The 17593-nt window shown below is 41.9% G+C and overlaps 2 protein-coding genes across 5 annotated transcripts in view; both read right to left on the reverse strand.

Moving 5' to 3' along the window:
* Positions 1-1835: 1835 nt before the first annotated feature.
* ZNF622 (zinc finger protein 622) lies at positions 1836-11335 on the reverse strand. 2 transcript variants are annotated; one of them, XM_035318388.1, is made up of 7 exons: positions 11332-11335; positions 9112-9720; positions 6784-7038; positions 5867-6029; positions 4972-5084; positions 3819-3962; positions 1836-3242 (listed from the first exon to the last, which is right to left on the reverse strand). In XM_035318388.1, exons 2-7 carry the CDS (start codon positions 9716-9718, stop codon positions 3115-3117), a joined length of 1410 nt encoding a protein of 469 aa, XP_035174279.1. In that variant the 5' UTR covers positions 9719-9720; positions 11332-11335; the 3' UTR covers positions 1836-3114. The 2 variants fall into 2 exon arrangements, with proteins under 2 accessions (XP_035174279.1, XP_035174278.1); XM_035318387.1 differs by lacking the exon at positions 11332-11335 and adding an exon at positions 10509-10548 and having other exon boundaries at positions 9112-9721.
* A 449-nt stretch (positions 11336-11784) lies between these two features.
* The window catches only part of RETREG1 (reticulophagy regulator 1), a 64280-nt gene continuing 58471 nt past the window's right edge, over positions 11785-17593 (reverse strand). For all 3 annotated transcript variants that reach the window (XM_035318851.1, XM_035318852.1, XM_035318853.1), the window contains one exon: positions 11785-16015. In XM_035318851.1, coding sequence (XP_035174742.1) covers positions 15504-16015 — 512 coding nt within the window. In that variant the 3' untranslated portion in view covers positions 11785-15503. The remainder of the gene's footprint in view (positions 16016-17593) is intronic.

The raw sequence follows: 17593 nt of genomic DNA on the forward strand, positions 1-17593 counted from the left end.
CTGTGGTACTCACTCATCCAATGAGGAAACAGGGGAGGTGATCAGATGTCGGGTAATAGGGAATAAAAGGTTATGATTTGTTTACTAAAATGTGCTCCTGACTGACAGGACGCCTGCCACTGCAATCGCGAATAAAATAGCTTCACAGAAGATCCTGTCTGAATAAAATTGAGATTTTTCTCACACCTCTGCATGAATGTACCCTTACTAGACTTTTCATAGTAAACACAATTCTGGGAAAAGCTTCCCTATGCCCTCTGCTGGTTTTCCAAGGTACGCATTTTGATCTTGGAGTTAAACCTCTTCCAATGTTAGAGCAGGATGTTCCCCCACATCTCCATTTTCTTCTGACCAAACTGCAGTAAGAAGTATAGGGCAGGAGTCGTAGGTTTATCCTGTACAAATTGTCAGCTTCCCTGTGACTTGACAAATGACTACCATTTTTCACATTGCATTTCTTTCTGAACTAGACTGTCGAGACTAGACTGTTCAGACAATCCTCACTCTTTCATTAGCAGCAGGCTCCTTTGAATGAGTCTACACAGAGAACAGTAGTTTCACACGCAGTTTCACAGTAGTTTCTAGGATTCTATGATTCATTTGGACTCCTTTCCTGTCCAGGAGGGCAGCAAACTCCATGCACCTTCAGCCAGAACCTTACTGGACTCAAAGCCATTTATTGTTCCTTGTCAGTTACCTCTTTGCATTTCTGCCTTCACAGCCAAGCTTCTTAACACCTACCTCTACGGCCTTAGCAACGATACTAGGTTACGCTCAAGGCTTTTCCATGATAATTGTGCTATCCTTAATATAAATTCCAGATATTCCAGAAGTGTTTTCCAGCAGCTACAGTCTGAACACTGCTCTGGTGCTGCTCACCATTGACTAATGCTGGTATTCAAAGCCTGCTCAGCAGGCTTCAAGTTAAGATTCTGGTTCAGAAGTCTGACCCTTCCACTTCTACATTTTCATGGCACTTCATTTTACTCTCTGTGTAGAGACAACCTTACTTGTCCATAGGCATAAGACTCTTTGATAGTAACCTACAACTTTTAAGAAAAATATACAAGCAGTTTCAAGAGCCAGATGCTGATGCCTGAAAAAGTAGGAAATACCCTCAGTGCCAGAAATCCGTACCTTAATGGCACGTTGAGATACAGAGTAGAGCCAAGTCATGGCTGTAATAAAGGAGCTGATGTCTTAAGAGCCATCCAGTTTGAGTCACACAGGAGTAAGATCCAGTCTCGGCTAACTTTGAGAGTGAAGTCCAATAACCCAGAGTGTGAGAAACATATTTCTCACAAGAGCAAACCCTCTAAGATAAATTTAAATGTGAGCTAGATGTCACAATGGATACACAATGGCAGTAACTCTGCCTTGTCATGAAAAAGGAGGATGAGAAAGGATGTGTTAATTAATCAGTCCAACTTTAGTTAAGATTTTGGATGTGAAGACAGCTTTTTCTTTTTAAATTTTCTCTGCTTCAGTTTCCCTTCACTCATCTGTACATTTTAAGGTATTAGTTGGTTTAGAAAATGCTGTGTCAAATCTGTATCTTGCAACAGGAATGGCAGAAAACTTCTGAGGCAGCAGAACTTACTAAACAAACAAAAATCCATACAAAAGCACATAGCACGCATCCATTGTGAAATAATTGCTTTCCTAAGAGTCTACATACTTCTTCAGAAGTGCCGCTATGCTGACAGTATTACTTTTTCTGCACTTACTTCTTAGGGAGACTTTAGTGGATTATTTTATGAGGTCAAAATGCAATGCTATTGACAAAGTTCTCACAAATTTCCCCTGCTATTTCCAGTCATATTATGGACACAACATTCAAAGGAAAGGAAGAAAATTTACTAAAATCATGCTAATCAAAGCCACTACTAGCCCAGAGCAATTCTAAAATGAAGAAATGTGACTTGACCGTAAGCAGCTGCAGCTACCCTCCATGACTAATAGGCAGGCAAGCAGCAATTTTCCTGTGGACAGTGTCTTGTGGACACTGTAAGTCCAGCATAATACAGCTCAAGAGCATCATGACCTAGGCAACACATTTTGTGTAACTGTCCACCTCTTTACGTGAAGATCAGAACTGGTAACGCCATGGAAGCTTTTTAACATCTACAATACCAGGACCAACACTAGCACTGGTGCCTGAACTTTTTAAGAATCAAGTTTTCTCTACATCTGTCTGTAACAGTTTGCATGCTCAAGTGGGAGAGTGTGCTTTTGGAAGGAAGGACACTCCATTCTAGCCATACATGTCTCAGGTGACTTTCCTTCAGCAAGATCATAAAACACAAGTTCTCAAAGGGAATAACAAAAGCTGACATCAATAGTTACTTCAGAGTTTTAATCAGTAATTTTTTAACGAATAATCGGAAGTTTAGATGGAGATTCACCTATATGTTATGTTAATTTTGAGCAGTTTTAAGTAATGAAAATTCATGAAATACAGTGCAATTGGTTTATGTTGAAAGTCATTAACTCAGCCCTGAACTGGAGCATTAAGCAAGTACAGTCAACTTCAAGAGACAAAATGAATCCTGGAGTTATGTTTCCCATCAGTGCATTTCTTCAGTTATCACTCAACCTTCCCAGAATCTCTGCTTTCAAATTTCCACCTTAATAGTGCCAGCTAGAAGTCCAAAATACTCAGCTAACTTATGTCTGGCACCACAAGTAAACACCTTCAATACTCTCTATCTCCAGTTTAGATCTAATCTAAGCTAAGCACAAGGATCTTCTCTTGGCCTCAGCCAAGTTTTGCGGAGTTGGAAACCGAAGGTATTCAGACAAATGGCAATATCAGCTGCCCCACAGAAAGGTATTGCACAAAGATGAGCAGTAAGACTATGCATCCTTATTCATGGCTGTGATTACTTTGCCACGTATTCCATTTAAGGTATTTTCTTTTTCAAGTTAGGCCAACCATCATTTCAGCGGAAGAGACAAGCTCCCTGCAAGACATCTTCTCATAGACAGGGAGGCACACCAGCATACATACCGCCATTTGTTAGGTACCAAATCCATTTTAATAACACAACCCATGAGCCAGAAACCATTAAATCCCTCTTTCCAAAACCAGCTGCATTCAGCTCTCTGGGGTACTCAAAATCTGACTTGTGGCCGGAAATGCCTCTGCTTTGTAGCGTTGTTACTCATTCCCGTCTTGAGCATCCACTTTGACTTCATCCTCTGCAGGTACTGCATATCACGCTGCTGAGCAAAGACTGCCCCTTCAAAGAGAAAGGAGTAAGGGAAAGAGGGATAAATGTTTGTAGGATCACTACTAAATTGCAAAACTGCTGATATGCCCATCTAAATCAGCAGTTAGCTGTATGCTTTCTCTTCATACTGGCAAGCTTCTTTTCACTTCTTTCTTGGGAAAGGACAGTTTCCTCTGAACACCCACAACTGTGGTGAAGGGAAAAAGTCATTCCAGTGTGACTCCTTTATTTCAAAAGTGGATACAGATCCCCAGCTCAAGAAGCGCTCCACTTGTCAAAGAATGCTTTATGTTACATACTAAGTAGCAACAGTAGTGGCTTTGACAGGCAGAGATGTGATTATTACCCTAGAAACCAAAAAATACTAGAAATTCTCCAAATATCACAAACATGCTGGTGAACTGAAGGACTAGCACAGAAGCTGCAATGGATTTTAGACAAAACCCACTTCCTCTTCTGCTTGGACAGCAGGAATGAAAGGGAACTGAGTGGAAAACAAACATGAAACAAACCTGACTTTGATAATTGTACAGTGATGGTATCCTAGAACCTTACCATCTGCCAAAACCTCAAATTGGCACCTACCTGTCTGGCTTGTCCAGCCCAAAGCTTTGTACTGCTGCAACACACGACCCACTGCTTTCTTATTTTTGGCAACAGCCACCGTTCTTGACAGACCAAACCGTTGCTTGTAGTATCTCATTAAAGAACGATGACCCACTCTGGCACCTATTCAGAGGAGGAGACATCTCACTATGCAAAATAATGAGGTTTCTGAAATACGGTAATCAAGCATATTGTGAAAACTGTGGAAAGGTAAAATGCAGAGAAGTGCTTTTAAAAGGCTAAGGCCTTAAAAACAAAAAAAAACTTTAGGACTATTACAAATTTAATGCAGTTAATTAAGATTTGGTGTAATGCACTTTACCTTAAGGAACAACAACAAAACACCTCCAAACTCTGAAGAACACTCTTCAAGAGGGCCTTAGCTCAGATAACAAACAGGTAGTTAACAGAAAGATTTAATTCAGGGAATAATCAGAAAGGGAATGCTGTTTCAAGTAGCCACTGAAGACAATGGTGGCATTCAGGAAGATCTCCTTTTTGTAACTGCATAGTTGGCCACACTTTTCAGAATGAAAGGGCTGTGGTCCCCTCATATAAAAACACCAGAACAGCAACAACAAAATGATGTGTAGGAGTGCCAATTTCTTAAATACTCTTACAAGGCAAGAGTAAGGTTGTTTAAAGAAATTTATTTCACTGAAGAAGTTTACTGAATCTATTACCAGTGTACCAGATACCACTCTGCAAAAAAAACCACACTAGATAACCTAAGGTGTAATCTCTCCATGTTGCACTGAAGCAAGATAAGGAAACTCTTGCAGTATATCATGTGAATCACATGTTAATGAATGGGTCAAATAGCCAGAGGAACTCTGTGCCCCAAACCACATTTATATTAATGCTGAAGTTACATTTAAGAAAAAAATGAGAGGAAAAAAAAAAGACTTCCAAGTTTGTTTAAGCTAATTAAGTATTTTCTGTAAAATGACAGACAGGTCTTTAGATTTTGTAGTGAAAATCATGGAAAGGGAAGACAAAACCCCAAATACACTTAATGCAAAATTACTTGCTCTCTTGCCAACGGAAAATACTTATCACAATGACTTCAAGTAACGGCTACACCTATGAGAAACCCAGAGGAAGTACATCTTAACACAGATCGTGTGCCTACCTGAAGGAAGGATCAGCTCCATGGTGTCATCATCATATTCCAAGTCTTTCTCTGCTGGAAGCTCTCCAGACACCTCCCCATCTTGCCCTTCCTTGTGATCAGGGTAACTGCTCCTAGAGAGGAGAAGAAGTATTTGTTTTACATGGGGCAAGCAGCCACAGCTATCCAGACCCATTACACAAAAGAACCACCATGCACAGCTACAGCAACCCACAACCATCATGTTTCACCTGTCCTGATTTCAGAGTTCTTCCCAGTAACAACTTTCCCTGAACAGAGGCTGAAGACAATCACCCTTCCTCCAAGTTCTATAAGCCAGTGTGGTTCTGCTGCTGCACTATTAACAGGTATTTATTTATTGTGAAAAGCCACCACCACATAATATAGCCCATCAGCTCTGCAGATCTATGGAGAGCATGCCAAGAAGCTCCCCGTACCACCTGTAACCATAATAGTAGGCATTTCTGAACAAAGTGATCACAGCTGAGGATAACTTCCAGAATTCCAACAAGAGGCATCTGAACCACAGCAGTCCTGTTTAACTCCAGCTACTTAAAGGAAAAAAAGCTACAATAGATGTTAAAGCCTAAAAGGTAACGCAAGTGATATTTCTATCCTTTTATGATCTTTGATGGACTGAAACCTAAATTCAGTAACAGCAAACATACAAAATAGAATTCAAAATACATTTCCATGTAGGATTGGTATTAGTGGTCACAGGAGAGGAGAACCCATCATGGTGTTTTGCTAACCTAGAAAGGTGGCAAAACAGCTACACAAAACAGAAACAGGACCAAATTTTAAAAACTAATAATAAGAGATTGTGATGTGATGTAATGTTCAACTGTTCTTTTGTCTGCCCTCAGCTGTGCTCCACTGAAAGAAGTGTCCTCACCTAAAATCATAGAAGTCTGCAAATTCCAATGCTGCATCTCCATCTGTGAAGAGTTTGCAGTGGCTTTTGTCGTTCATGTGAGCCTGTACTGCTTCTGTGGAGTAGAAGGACTTCCCCTTTTCATTACACCAGATGCAGATTTTCCCAACACCAATTTTCTCTCCTGCAGATAAAATTGACACTTTTACCGGTCCCTATTCAATAATTAACATTTCAGTGATGTGGCCTTCCCAGCTTGAAGGCAGAGAGACTGAGGAAGAACCTTGAATCCTTCATCTTCAGAGAAGCCCTGCTGTTACTATGCCTTGATCATACAGCTCCACTGGGGACAAAGTCTGTGCATTTAAAGAATTCATGGGTAAAGAATCCATTCATAGGTATGGATCATTATGTATACTCAATAAAACATTTCAAGCTTCCATTATAACTTTCTATCTGATACTGCAGTAGTATTTTATGTTCCTCACTATCACACTAAACAACACACTAGATGTACTTTGCCTAGCTTTCAGCTCTGTCTCACTGGCATTGTCAACAGATGAGCAAACACTTATGACTCATTATGTATTCAGAACCTCCCCCAGTATAAGATGGCTCAAATGCACACTACAGCAGTTGAGTTTTGTCCTAAATTTCATGTTAGCTGAAAAACCCTCTTAGCATTAGAAAACCACGCAAAACCTACAGGGTACATGGCCACGTGTTTGCTCAGTAGGGTTTTCCTTCACTCTCCCTAGAAAACCCACAGTCCTCACCATGATCAAAATACTGAACTAGACAGCTTCCAGATCTTACACATACACAAAAAACTCACCACCACCAAAAAAAAACAACCCACATTTTAAGTTGTATCCAAGTGAAAACAAGCAGTAACAGTCTATAATTATCTGGGTTAAAATCAGAGATTACAGGCATACCCAAGTACTTAATTAGTCCCCTGAGATCCACAAGGTACTCTATGTCTGGAATGAAAAAACTGTGAACTTTCGTCATATGGGCCACATTCTTCATGAGAGATCTTGAATGGTGGGAACAGAACAAGCAGTCCGTGACTGGAATGGCCCCGACAGCAGGAGCACTTTCAGCTTCTGCCTGCTCCTCCTCTTCTTCTCCCACACTTCCCATTTCTTCATCAGAGCCAATTTCTTCATCAGAATCCATATCTTCCCAGCCTTTTAAATGGAAAATTAAGAAAGATTTATTTACTTGATTATTTCTTTCAAGAAAAACAGTTCCCAAATAAGTTAAAAAATACTTTTCTGAAAATATTGCATTATCTATTCTTACAGCTAAGTACCACATGCTTATTTCCAGGTGCAAGGTTTTATCATTTCTAGTAAAACAACTTTTTTTGTAAAGCACACAGCAAAGTTCAAGACTGGTCATAAAAAAAGCTGGCAGGTCTCATTTTTTTTCCCCGCCATTTTCTCAACTATTAACACTTAACTGCAGTTTCAAAACCTTTAATTCGCTACAGCACCAGAACACATGCATTCCTCATTAAAAACAATACAACTCCGTCAGAAACATGGAAATACTCATTTCCAGCAGCGACTTAGCAGCGAAGGAAAACACTCCTGTTCACACATACTTCTTTAACCAAGGAGAAGAACAAGCCAGTTCTCACAGTTACCCAAGATTTACTAATAATTTTACATGCTTGCAAGATGACTGCAGCTCTCAATGCAGACTACAAGCAACAGAGGATTCCCCACTGGTATTGACAATGGGCTTCAGGATTCATCAGGAAGGGCTTTAACTCCACAGGGAAATGCTATTTCTTAAATTTATTTTGAACTTTTGTTAAATGCAGAGAGCCACTACCAACTATGATAGATGTTTAAAACCAACAGCAGCAGAGTACACTTCATCTACATCCTTAATCAGTTGTCAGATGTACTATTAGCTAATTATCATTTGAAAAACAAACAAACAAACAAAAAACTAGTGAACCAGGAATCTGGTTATACGGGTAGAGGGATCTAGAATCTTTTTCAAAGGGGGCAGATGTGGCACAGAGAACATTTCCCAGTTCTCTGCTCCTATCGCTCCAACTGCCATGGCACAGTGTTTGAGAACAGGCAAAGGGACGCTCCCCAGTGCTGCAGGCTGCTCATTAAAGGTCTTTGCTACAGCATACTGTTTAACAATTTTAACGAAACTGAATTAACAGGACGTGTAGGGAACACTCCTGGACAAATACTTAAAAGGCAAATTAACACTGGGAAACCTACTGAGATTTAGCATTACAACTTATGACAAATACATTAATACAAAACTAGTGCAAGCTGCCTTCTTTAGATGCCAAGATCCATGTTCAGTGGCATACATTTCTTCTCCTGTAGAAGAACAGGCCTATTCTATGCAGAGATTCCCCAGAGACTGCAACTGAAACTTCACCAGCAGAAAAATGCCCATGTAGTAACATGCCGCAATGGTTTCAGTACTGAGGTTGGAATAGTATGTTCCCATTTCATTCACTCCTGGCCTCCCTGCTGCCGTTTAATCACCCCATTCTAATGCTCTAATAAATGCCTTTGTGGCCTGCACTATAAGCTACAGCACTGAAAATGTCTAGGTTAAAAATAACCCCTCCTGGGAGTCCTGAAGCTCTGATTATTTCCGTTGTCCACTTCCCAGGCCAGCCCCCAGCAAAGAGTTGTATCCACACAAGTGGTGAGGGTGGCACAGCAGGAACAGTCAGTCGGGGCAGCAACTCTTAAACTATTTTTATTATAGATGCCAATGTGCTGAGAAATTATGCCACAGAGTGGCAGGCTACAGAGCAAACTTCCACCTCTGGTCTTGATGGGCAGCGAAAAACAAAAGCCCCAATCCCATCCCCTCTCAGTAGATCAGTAAAGTGAGCCATGGTATAAATAATCATGATTGGATTTTTGTTCATTTCATTTATTTTTCAGAAGTAGTTTCAGGGTACCCTTCTGTGTTGGCCCCGGAATTCCCCTGGGACTTTACACAGGAAACGTTGCTCACGTTAGCAGTGCTTATATCCAGCCCCCACAGGTTAGTATCTTGCACAGCTGGCTGACCAGACCCTGTAACATGGAGTCCCTAACTGCAAGCATGGACCAACCTTGAATCCTCTGTTCAGCTGAAAATTAAATCAACAAGAAGACCTTATGTAACTAAAAAAGCTGCTAAAGGAAATAAAAGGAGGCTTTCACACAAAAACAACTACACAGCTTATACCCAGTTACCTGTCATCAGCATATTTACTGCCTTACCTTCTTCTGTATCCTCCTCTTCCTCGGCCTGTTCTTTGGCCAGCTTCTTTGCTTGTTGTTCAAACCACTGCAGACGTGGAGGTTTTTCGGATCGTACTCTACTCTGTGACTGACTGGTGCTTTCCATAGGAACTGGAGAGCTGCTTGCATTATTAGGAGGTAAAGGTGTTTTCTTTGGTGATGAAGATGGCTGAGCTCTGATGGCTTGCTGTATAGCTGTGTTCATTTCATCTTTGTTCACACTCTCCAGGGCAAGCCCCTTTTCCAGGTTCTTTTCATTCAGTATTTTCACCTTCTTGCTGACAGCTTGAACAGCTTTCTTCTCCAACTCCAGGTGCTTCTTGGACTTCAGGTGATTCTCATAGGCGTTGAAGGTGGCGAACCTCTTGCTGCAAACTGTGCAGTAGGTGGCAGTGACTTTGTTCTGCTCCTCTGCTACTGCTCTCTGCGCTAGGACTCTCTCTTGGAAATTCTCGGCAGTGACAGGAGGCATGTCAGCAACCTTGCGCTTCAGATTGTATCTGTGCCAGTCGGTTTTGTAATGGGCACGCTGGATGTCAGCATCCTTGAAAGCCACGCGGCAAGTGATACAGGTATAGGTTGCCATTACTAGAAAGTGAGGAAAAAAATAATAGTCACACTAATAAACAACCATGAACAAAAAAACAAACAAAACATCCTGACAGTACCTCTGTAAGGCAGCATAAGCGGTACAGTTCTGGTACAAAATAATGTTTATTAAATACCAGTATTAGCAAATGCCATGTTACCTACTAGGAGGATCAAAATATAGAATCACTGAATGGCTTGAGTTGGAAGGGACTTTCTAAGGATCATTTAACTCCAACCCCCGAAGGCTCAGATGTAGCTATTAGCGATTACTGGTACCACAGCAGCCTTGAGCATCCCAGCTCTGGACCCAGCATATGCTGTACTTGCTCAGACGCAGATCAAGAAGAGGGCCATCGGCCTTAACAGTACTTCAAAAGCTCTGCCCCTTTTTACCAAAGACCAGAAAGTAAAGGTTCCTATCAGGCTTGTTTGTATTCTTCTAGCTACAGGCTCTTGAAGAGATTGGCAATTACTCCAAACTAAGGGTAAAAAGGGAAAACCTACACCTGTTTTTGTTTTTCCCGTCAGACAGAAGAAAAAAATGCCCCATTTAAAAATAAAAACCTTTCAGCTATTCCGGAGCAGTGCATGTGCAGTTGACAGCACTCTTTGTCCCGCAGAACTGTTAACCCGGAGGTGTTAACCTGGTGTCGTACCCAAATCGAGTGCTCAAAGACACTGCTACCCACCAGGAAGTGAAGAGATCAGGGGCAGCAGTGCCTTGGCAGTGCCTCATCAATGCTGAGCTGCATTGCTGGGGCTGTCACGGGACAACGGGAGGGCTGAGGCCTCTAATTGATGCCCTCCTTTCCAAAGCCCAAAGCCACACATTTCCTTCCTTCTCAGTGCTTAATGAAACTTGATTTAAAACAAAACCAAAACAAAGCATTTGATGGAATCTCTTGAACATCTTAAAAGCGAAGAGCAATGAAATGTGTTCTCACTGGAAATCACTAAAACTACCCCCACCTTTTAATTGATTTAGAAAAAACATGGTTTAAACTGGAGGGGGAAGAGGGGAGGTAAGTAATAGGTCATGAGGAATGCGGTCTGAGCAGCAGCTGCTCGCAGAGGAGCGAAGCAATGGTGAAAGGCACGTACCGAGAGAGCTGGCAGGTACAGCCTGGGACAGCAGCTCCCCAGAGAACTGGGCTCCTCCTAACGTACTGCTCGCTCTGCCCGTAGTCCTGCAGTGACAGAAAATACGTTAACAGAAAACAGAGGTCACGCTATTTTACGTGAGATGCAGCTGACAGGCGTCACACCGAGTGGATGTTTTCAGTCACCGAGCAAAGCCCACTCTTTGCCTCCCCAGGAGTCCCGATCGCTCCCTGAAGCGTCTCCCTCCCGCCCGCACCACGAACGAAGCGCTGAGTTTTATATATGAGGGGGAGGAGGAGGTTAAGGAAAGCAAACGCCGTGTGCCTTGACGGGCCTCACCCCACGGGCCGCCCGAGTCCTGCCCGCTTGGCCTGCCGCAGAGCCCTCCCCGCGCCCGTCCCCGCCGCCACCCGCCGGCCGGGCCGGGCCGCAAGGCCTCGGGGCTGGAGCTGGGCCCGGGGCCGCTGTCAGGCCCGTCCCGTCCCGTCCCGCTCCCGCAGCACGCACCTGCGAGGGGAACCCTCCGTGTCCGTGTCCGTCCCGGCGCCGATGCCGATGCCGGTGCCCGCCGATGGCCGCCCTGTGCCGGCTGCGGCCGCGCTACGCCACCAGGAAGCGCCGGGCCCGGCCGCCACCTTCCGCGGGGCGGGAGCGGGCCGGCCCCGCCATGCCGCCCCCTGCCGCCGCGGCGGCCCCAGCTCAGCTCTGCCGGGAAATGCCACGACGCCCGGCTCTGCTCTGCGTACACCCGGGTGACAGACACCCGGCTGCGCCCCTGGACAGCCAGGTGGCAAGGTGACACCGCCGGGGCGCGGCCGAGGAGGTAGTTCAGGAGGACCCCCACCCCGCCCAGCACTGCCGCGCAGCAGGGGAAGGAAGGGAGCAAACAACGGAGCGGCAAACATCCGCGTGTTTTCTTCCACCCGCTTGTCGCGGGAACAGACATACAGTTAGATACAATGAAAGATAAAAACTAACACATATTTATTAAATGGTTTTACAAACAATCAATATAATAATTCCATGTTTACAAAATAGTAATCAAGCTAGGTAAAGTGCTGCAAAATATTTTAAATAAAGACATTTTGTAATTTTCCAGTTTCTGGTTACCTGTCGAGGTGTTACAGACTGTTATCTTAAGCTACGAACAAGCACTGGGACTACAGTGAATTTGTTCTGAACGCTTAGATGAAGTCTGGAAAAGTGCAAAATGAACAAAAAGCAAGTAAAACAAGCACTGTCTTGTATCCTATTACTTTGGGTTAAAATTATTTTCCCTCCTCCTCTGTGTAGAATGATTTTGTTTTCAAAACCAAGACTTGTAGTAAATGTCTAGCACATGCACAAGGAGAAGTGCTCTGCATTGAAAAGTGCTTTTATTCTGGACTTAATGCATGTAAGGCCACCAATTCGGTATTGATTACTCAGATGTAATAGCGCACAGGGAAATTCTGTGAGGACGAAGGAGTGAGCTGCTTCCCACAGACCCTGCCCTAACACACATGCTTTCTCCAGGTGCGGGTACATGAAGAAGCCACTGAAAGGCAAGGAAGGAGGAACGTGAGCCATGTGACTGGGGGCAGAGGATGCTGAGCTGCACGCATGTGGGCAGTTCCTGCATTGCACAGATCCCACGAGATCACACTTGGCATTACCTCTTGGTCGCATGCTCACATGTCCTTGCTCTGCGATCCACAGCCTCCATGCTGATTGTGCTGGCTTTTGCCTGGAAATTGTCCAAAAGCACTCCTCCTGTGTAACAGAAGCATGTTGCAAAGCCATGGCCTATCCCATACTCACTTGCCCTTTTTCCTGCCTTACTTTTTTTAATTTTGGAAGATGATGGCAACACTTATTTGCAAAGACTTTGTGGACCATTGGCAGATTACGTGACAGGCATTTGTATGTAACAGCTATGTCATGGCTGCTGTTAGAATACAGCAAAATTAAGGTTTCTCATGTGATTTCCAACTAAACATGGTGTGGAAGGGATCTCACAAAGGAGAGAGATGTTTTCTTTGTGTTCTGCTTTCCAACTATTGGCAGTGGAATGTATTGTGTCTGAGCAAAGGGTTTCTTACCCGCGCTTGCTTAGGAAGGTAGGCGTAATTTTCCACAAAAACTAAGCATCTTTCCACTACCTTAGGAGGAATAGTAAGTGTTAAGAGAATTACCTCCTTCCACAGTATTTAGGGGCTTAAATAAATAAAAAAATAAAATACTATGCAATCAACTACCACGAGAACAGACAAAATTCAAGACAGGCAAATAAGTAATTACGTCCCTAAGCTTTAATGATTTGCTTGCTCAAGTTTTGCTTTTACTTTCCATAAAAAAAAAAAAAAAGTGACTCATACTTTATTGAAGAAAAATGGATCTGTTTTTCTGTGTTGAAACCAGAAAATGGATCACTTACAAAAAGTCTGAGAAACTGCTCCAACTGCTTATCCTTCTTGATCTAATTATTCTAGAAGAGCGCCCCTGTGGTAGGTACTTTTATAACCACAGCATTCTTCATAAAACAACAGTAAAGTGCATGCTGTTGCAATGCCACCACTGACAGCTAGTTTGCATGTCTCATCCACCCGCTTCAGCAAAGCTCGCCAAGCGCTGCTGCCTCTCCAGTTCTCCCTGTCCTGGTGCCTGTTGCATCTTCTGGCACCAGCGAGTGCCCCTGTTTGGGAAGCATGCTTGGCCTAGGTACCCTGCAAAGTCTCGTCAGCAACTTGGAAGTTGTACTCTTCTCACTATATAGATTGTCCTATACATGCAGCAAGGAGACAACATTTTAAACTTGTCTGAGAAACTTAAATGGCCTTTGAACTTACTGATTTCTCAGCAAAAGCCTCTTTTGTTTTTGTTTTTCCAAATGGGAAGGGCAGACTTGGGGAAGTTGAAAAGGAAACTTAACACCTAACAGTGTGAAAGCGATGTGGCCACATTTCTAAAATAATTTCCAGAAACTTTTTTTTAATGTTAAGATGTTACCATTTCAAAAGCTGCATCTTCTGGGATCTATATCTGGCATCTGCTTATTTCAAAATGGATTGAATAATGAAGACACAGGCTCACTTTTTTACCGGTGAAGGACAGCAAACACGATCAATACGCATTACTGACACAAAAGCACAAGCAACGATAAAGCCAGTGTCAAAAATTATCAGCATCTTTTCTTTAGCTACAATCTGTTCGGTGATCTGCCTACTTCTTCACCTCAGGAACAAAAATAAGAATGGAGTTAAACACAGGTTTACCTACACATATATGTTAGTGAACATTTTTACACTCTGTTGCTGTACTTTCTGAGGGTCCTGGATGACAGTATTCACCTCTTAAAATGCCAGCAAATGGAAAATTACTTGAGTAGTAGTAGCAGCTGACATGGTCCCTCGACTCCGCTGTTTACATCACATTAGAAAAACTAGCTTTACTTCTTCCTACTTCTTTGATTACTATTGCTTGGTATTACAATTTGATTATATTAAAGGTGAACAAAAAAGCCCTACGAAAAGTCAAACCAGTAACCTGCTTAAGATCCCATGCCGTTCACTGAGCACACATGGAGTTTAAAATGGCAAATAATTTAAACAAGTTCATTTTTATTTTACTAATTTATGTGCCGAGAAGATTCTGAGTGACTTCTATAGCGAATGACCTCACTGAATACTTTAAGTGTATTAAGAGATCCAGCTTGCAACACAAGTTTTGTTGCAAGGGATGGCAGCTGTTCCAGGGGAAAAAAAAAAAAAAAAAAAGAAAAAAAAAAAAAACCTAACCCCACAGAATCTTGAATTACAGAAGTGGCAGCTAAAAAAAGCTCTTCTCTTTGCCTCTCTTATATCTTCCCTACTCCAAACAATAACTACCCCACCTGCTCCCCAAAAGGCTGTTCAGTTTACATATTAACTCTTAAAATAAAAATGTATTGGCTGACTTTACACAGGCAATACTGCCAAGGACCAGACTCTATCAAGGAACACAGCAGGTGGTCAGTCAAATAGTGCGCCATGTTACAACTCTACAAGCCTAGAACAGCAAAAAACTTGGAAATGCATCACCATATCCAAAATAATTCAAAGGTTTTAAGTGTTAAATCAAGTCCTCTGATGATAGTGTTGCACACAGTTAAACTAGAGTTCTGCTGGTTAACGTGTTCATGAATAGTTGATGCACTATACCTAATGATAACTGCGGGGCTCCATACTTCTCAGTATGACTGAAGGAGGCAAGACTGAATCTCACTGCAATCCTCTGATAACTCATCCTTGCTGTGTGACCATTATGATTGCCAACCATGGTTGGCAACTGAGAGTAAATGAATTGCCGATGTTGAAACTTTGGCTAAGGACCCCAAAATGTATGTTTGGCAAAAAGATAAAAAAAAAAACAACTCTTCCCCAAACCTTTTGAACAACTGACCTCCAACACTCATATGCAACCAAATAGTGGATAGATAATTCATTTCCATGCTATTACATTGAGGTTTAACTACCAGAAACATTAAACTATCAGTATCAGCTGATATTTATCCAGTTAATTCACTCTGCATAAGGGAAATTATTACAACACATCTAAAGTGATAGTTAAAGCTTACAGCTCAGAATTTGCCTTTTTTTGCATTTGATTTTGTGTGTGTTTTGTGTTTCATTTCTTCTGTGTCACCAACTGCAATTCCCAGATTAATGACTTCCAAGCAGATTTGAAAGGAAGCCTGAAGACTTCTTTTTCTCCTGGGATTCTGCTTCTTGGCCTTGTGAAAGTCCCAATTCTTTCTCAATCTGCTCAAGCTCAGACTGGTCAAGCAGTTCAAAATCATCAGCTTCCTCTGTGTCTGTCTCTTCACTCAAACTGGGCACTGCATGAGAGGGAGCTTGCTGTGCAGACTGCAACTGGTCTTTGATGGCAGCAGACACTGCAGCTGCGATGACATCCCCAGCAATTCCACTCATTAAATTAAAGGTTTGGTCACTGGTCAAAGGCAAGGAGAGCCCTGCAGTGGATGGTCTCTCTTTACTCTGTCTGGAAGAATGATCCACCTTGAAATATGTTTGTTCTTTTTTTCTTTTTTGCTGGATGGGCATACCAATGCTTGAGTCATCATCATCATTTGTTCCTGCACCATTTTCTAAGGAAGGGAATTCTGAGAGATCTCTAGCAAAAGCTTCTTCGTGATCACTATGTCGGTCAAAATCTGTTACACAGGATTGACAGGAGGAAACAGTGTTAGCAAAAAAAAAAATGCTTCCCCCAAAAAACAGCCAAGTATAAAAACGCAATTAGTAAATTTTCCTCTGAATACATTTACTATTCTGTAGTCTTCTGTAGTCTTAATGCAGAGGAGTGTTATCTTACATGTAAAATAAAATAAATACCTAGTACTTCATATCAACTGGTATCAACCTTACTTTGAATTTGGATTCATAGTATGTGTGAAAATCATTCCAATCCCCAAAAAGACAAATAACACAACCATTCAGTCACATTACATTTTCCATTTCAGTGACTCCATATTAAAATTTTCTACCTAAAGTCAATTTGCAATATTTATGTAGAGATTTGGAAAAAGCGCTTGAGAATTACTCTTTTCAATAATATTTGAGGAAAAAAGTGGTATCTAGCTGTATAAAAAAAACAACCCATGCAAATCTTCAGCACAGCCAGTTCTAAATACACCAACCACCTAAAGTGCTAAAATTTATCATGTGGCAAATCTTTAAACTCCTTTCCTTCACTATATATATAGCTTACAAATACATGTGTAAGACAGTATTACGGAATTTTAATAAACTTTTAATAACATGTTTAAATAAAGATATAAAAACAGTATAAAGACTTAATTCATAACCTTTTGCTTTCATGTTCAACGCTTGTACTAAATAGAAGAGAGAAAATGGGAACTCTACAGATTACTGGCATAGTTTCATGTTTCAAAAAGATAAAAAGCAGAATGTAAACAACTAAGACTGGATTTTAATGACTGTTTTAATACTATGTTGTTAGAAATGTGTAAAAGATGTTGATTACAATACATGGCCTATGGAATATGCCTTAATGAGCATAAGGGAATACTTTGGTCTAGTAGACAGTATATGAATGTAAAAATAAAATATCATCAATTTGAACTTACTTTCTATGAAAACAAGCAATATGAGCTTTCATAAGGGCTAAGGAAATGAATCCTAAAAATGTCTGACATCAATTTCATCAATTTTCACATTTTCTTTGGGAAAAAAACAGGCTGGAAAGGTGAGGAAGAAGGGTTATGCTGTCTGCAGAGTGGTGGCTCAAATGCACAGAGCTTTGACAGGAGATGAGACAGTCCTCGGGTGCATCCCATCTGGTCTTGTACTTGTGTGCATGTCCAATTTGCTGAAGGGCTCCGTAGGGGAGAAGAGTGGATGTTTATTTTTAACTTAGCAAGGCCTTTCATACAGTTTCACACATTATCCTTACAGCCTAATTGGTGAGTGAACTGGGTTGGTAAACTGCTTGGCATGTGGAAAATTGGCTTGACCACCAGCTCAAGGGGCAGTGATCAGTGATACAACATCCAACTGGATGGTGGTGTCTCTCAAAAGTACATACACCAATGCTGCACAGTGTTTTTATTAATGATGTGGATGACTGAATGGAGTGCACTCCCAGCAAGTTCACGGACAGCAAGGAGCCACTGTGGGGCAGGTTCATTTAATATTCTGGAGGTCAGGACCTTGACAGGCTGGAGAAATTAAGGGGCTGGAAGGGGATGTCATGAAGTACATCAAAAGCA

This window comes from Oxyura jamaicensis, chromosome 2 (assembly GCF_011077185.1).
Source record: "Oxyura jamaicensis isolate SHBP4307 breed ruddy duck chromosome 2, BPBGC_Ojam_1.0, whole genome shotgun sequence".
Classification (NCBI taxonomy): Eukaryota; Metazoa; Chordata; class Aves; order Anseriformes; family Anatidae; genus Oxyura; species Oxyura jamaicensis.

Bases quoted from the DNA above. Each gene is read 5' to 3' on its own strand.
- ZNF622 (XM_035318388.1), bottom strand. From the start codon at position 9,718: ATGGCAACCTATACCTGTATCACTTGCCGCGTGGCTTTCAAGGATGCT. The intron at 6,030-6,783 runs GTATGCCTGTAA...TTTTATCTGCAG, and splicing joins GGGACTAATTAAGTACTTGG to GAGAGAAAATTGGTGTTGGG. The intron at 3,963-4,971 runs GTAGGCACACGA...TCCTCTGAATAG, and splicing joins GGAGCTGATCCTTCCTTCAG to GTGCCAGAGTGGGTCATCGT.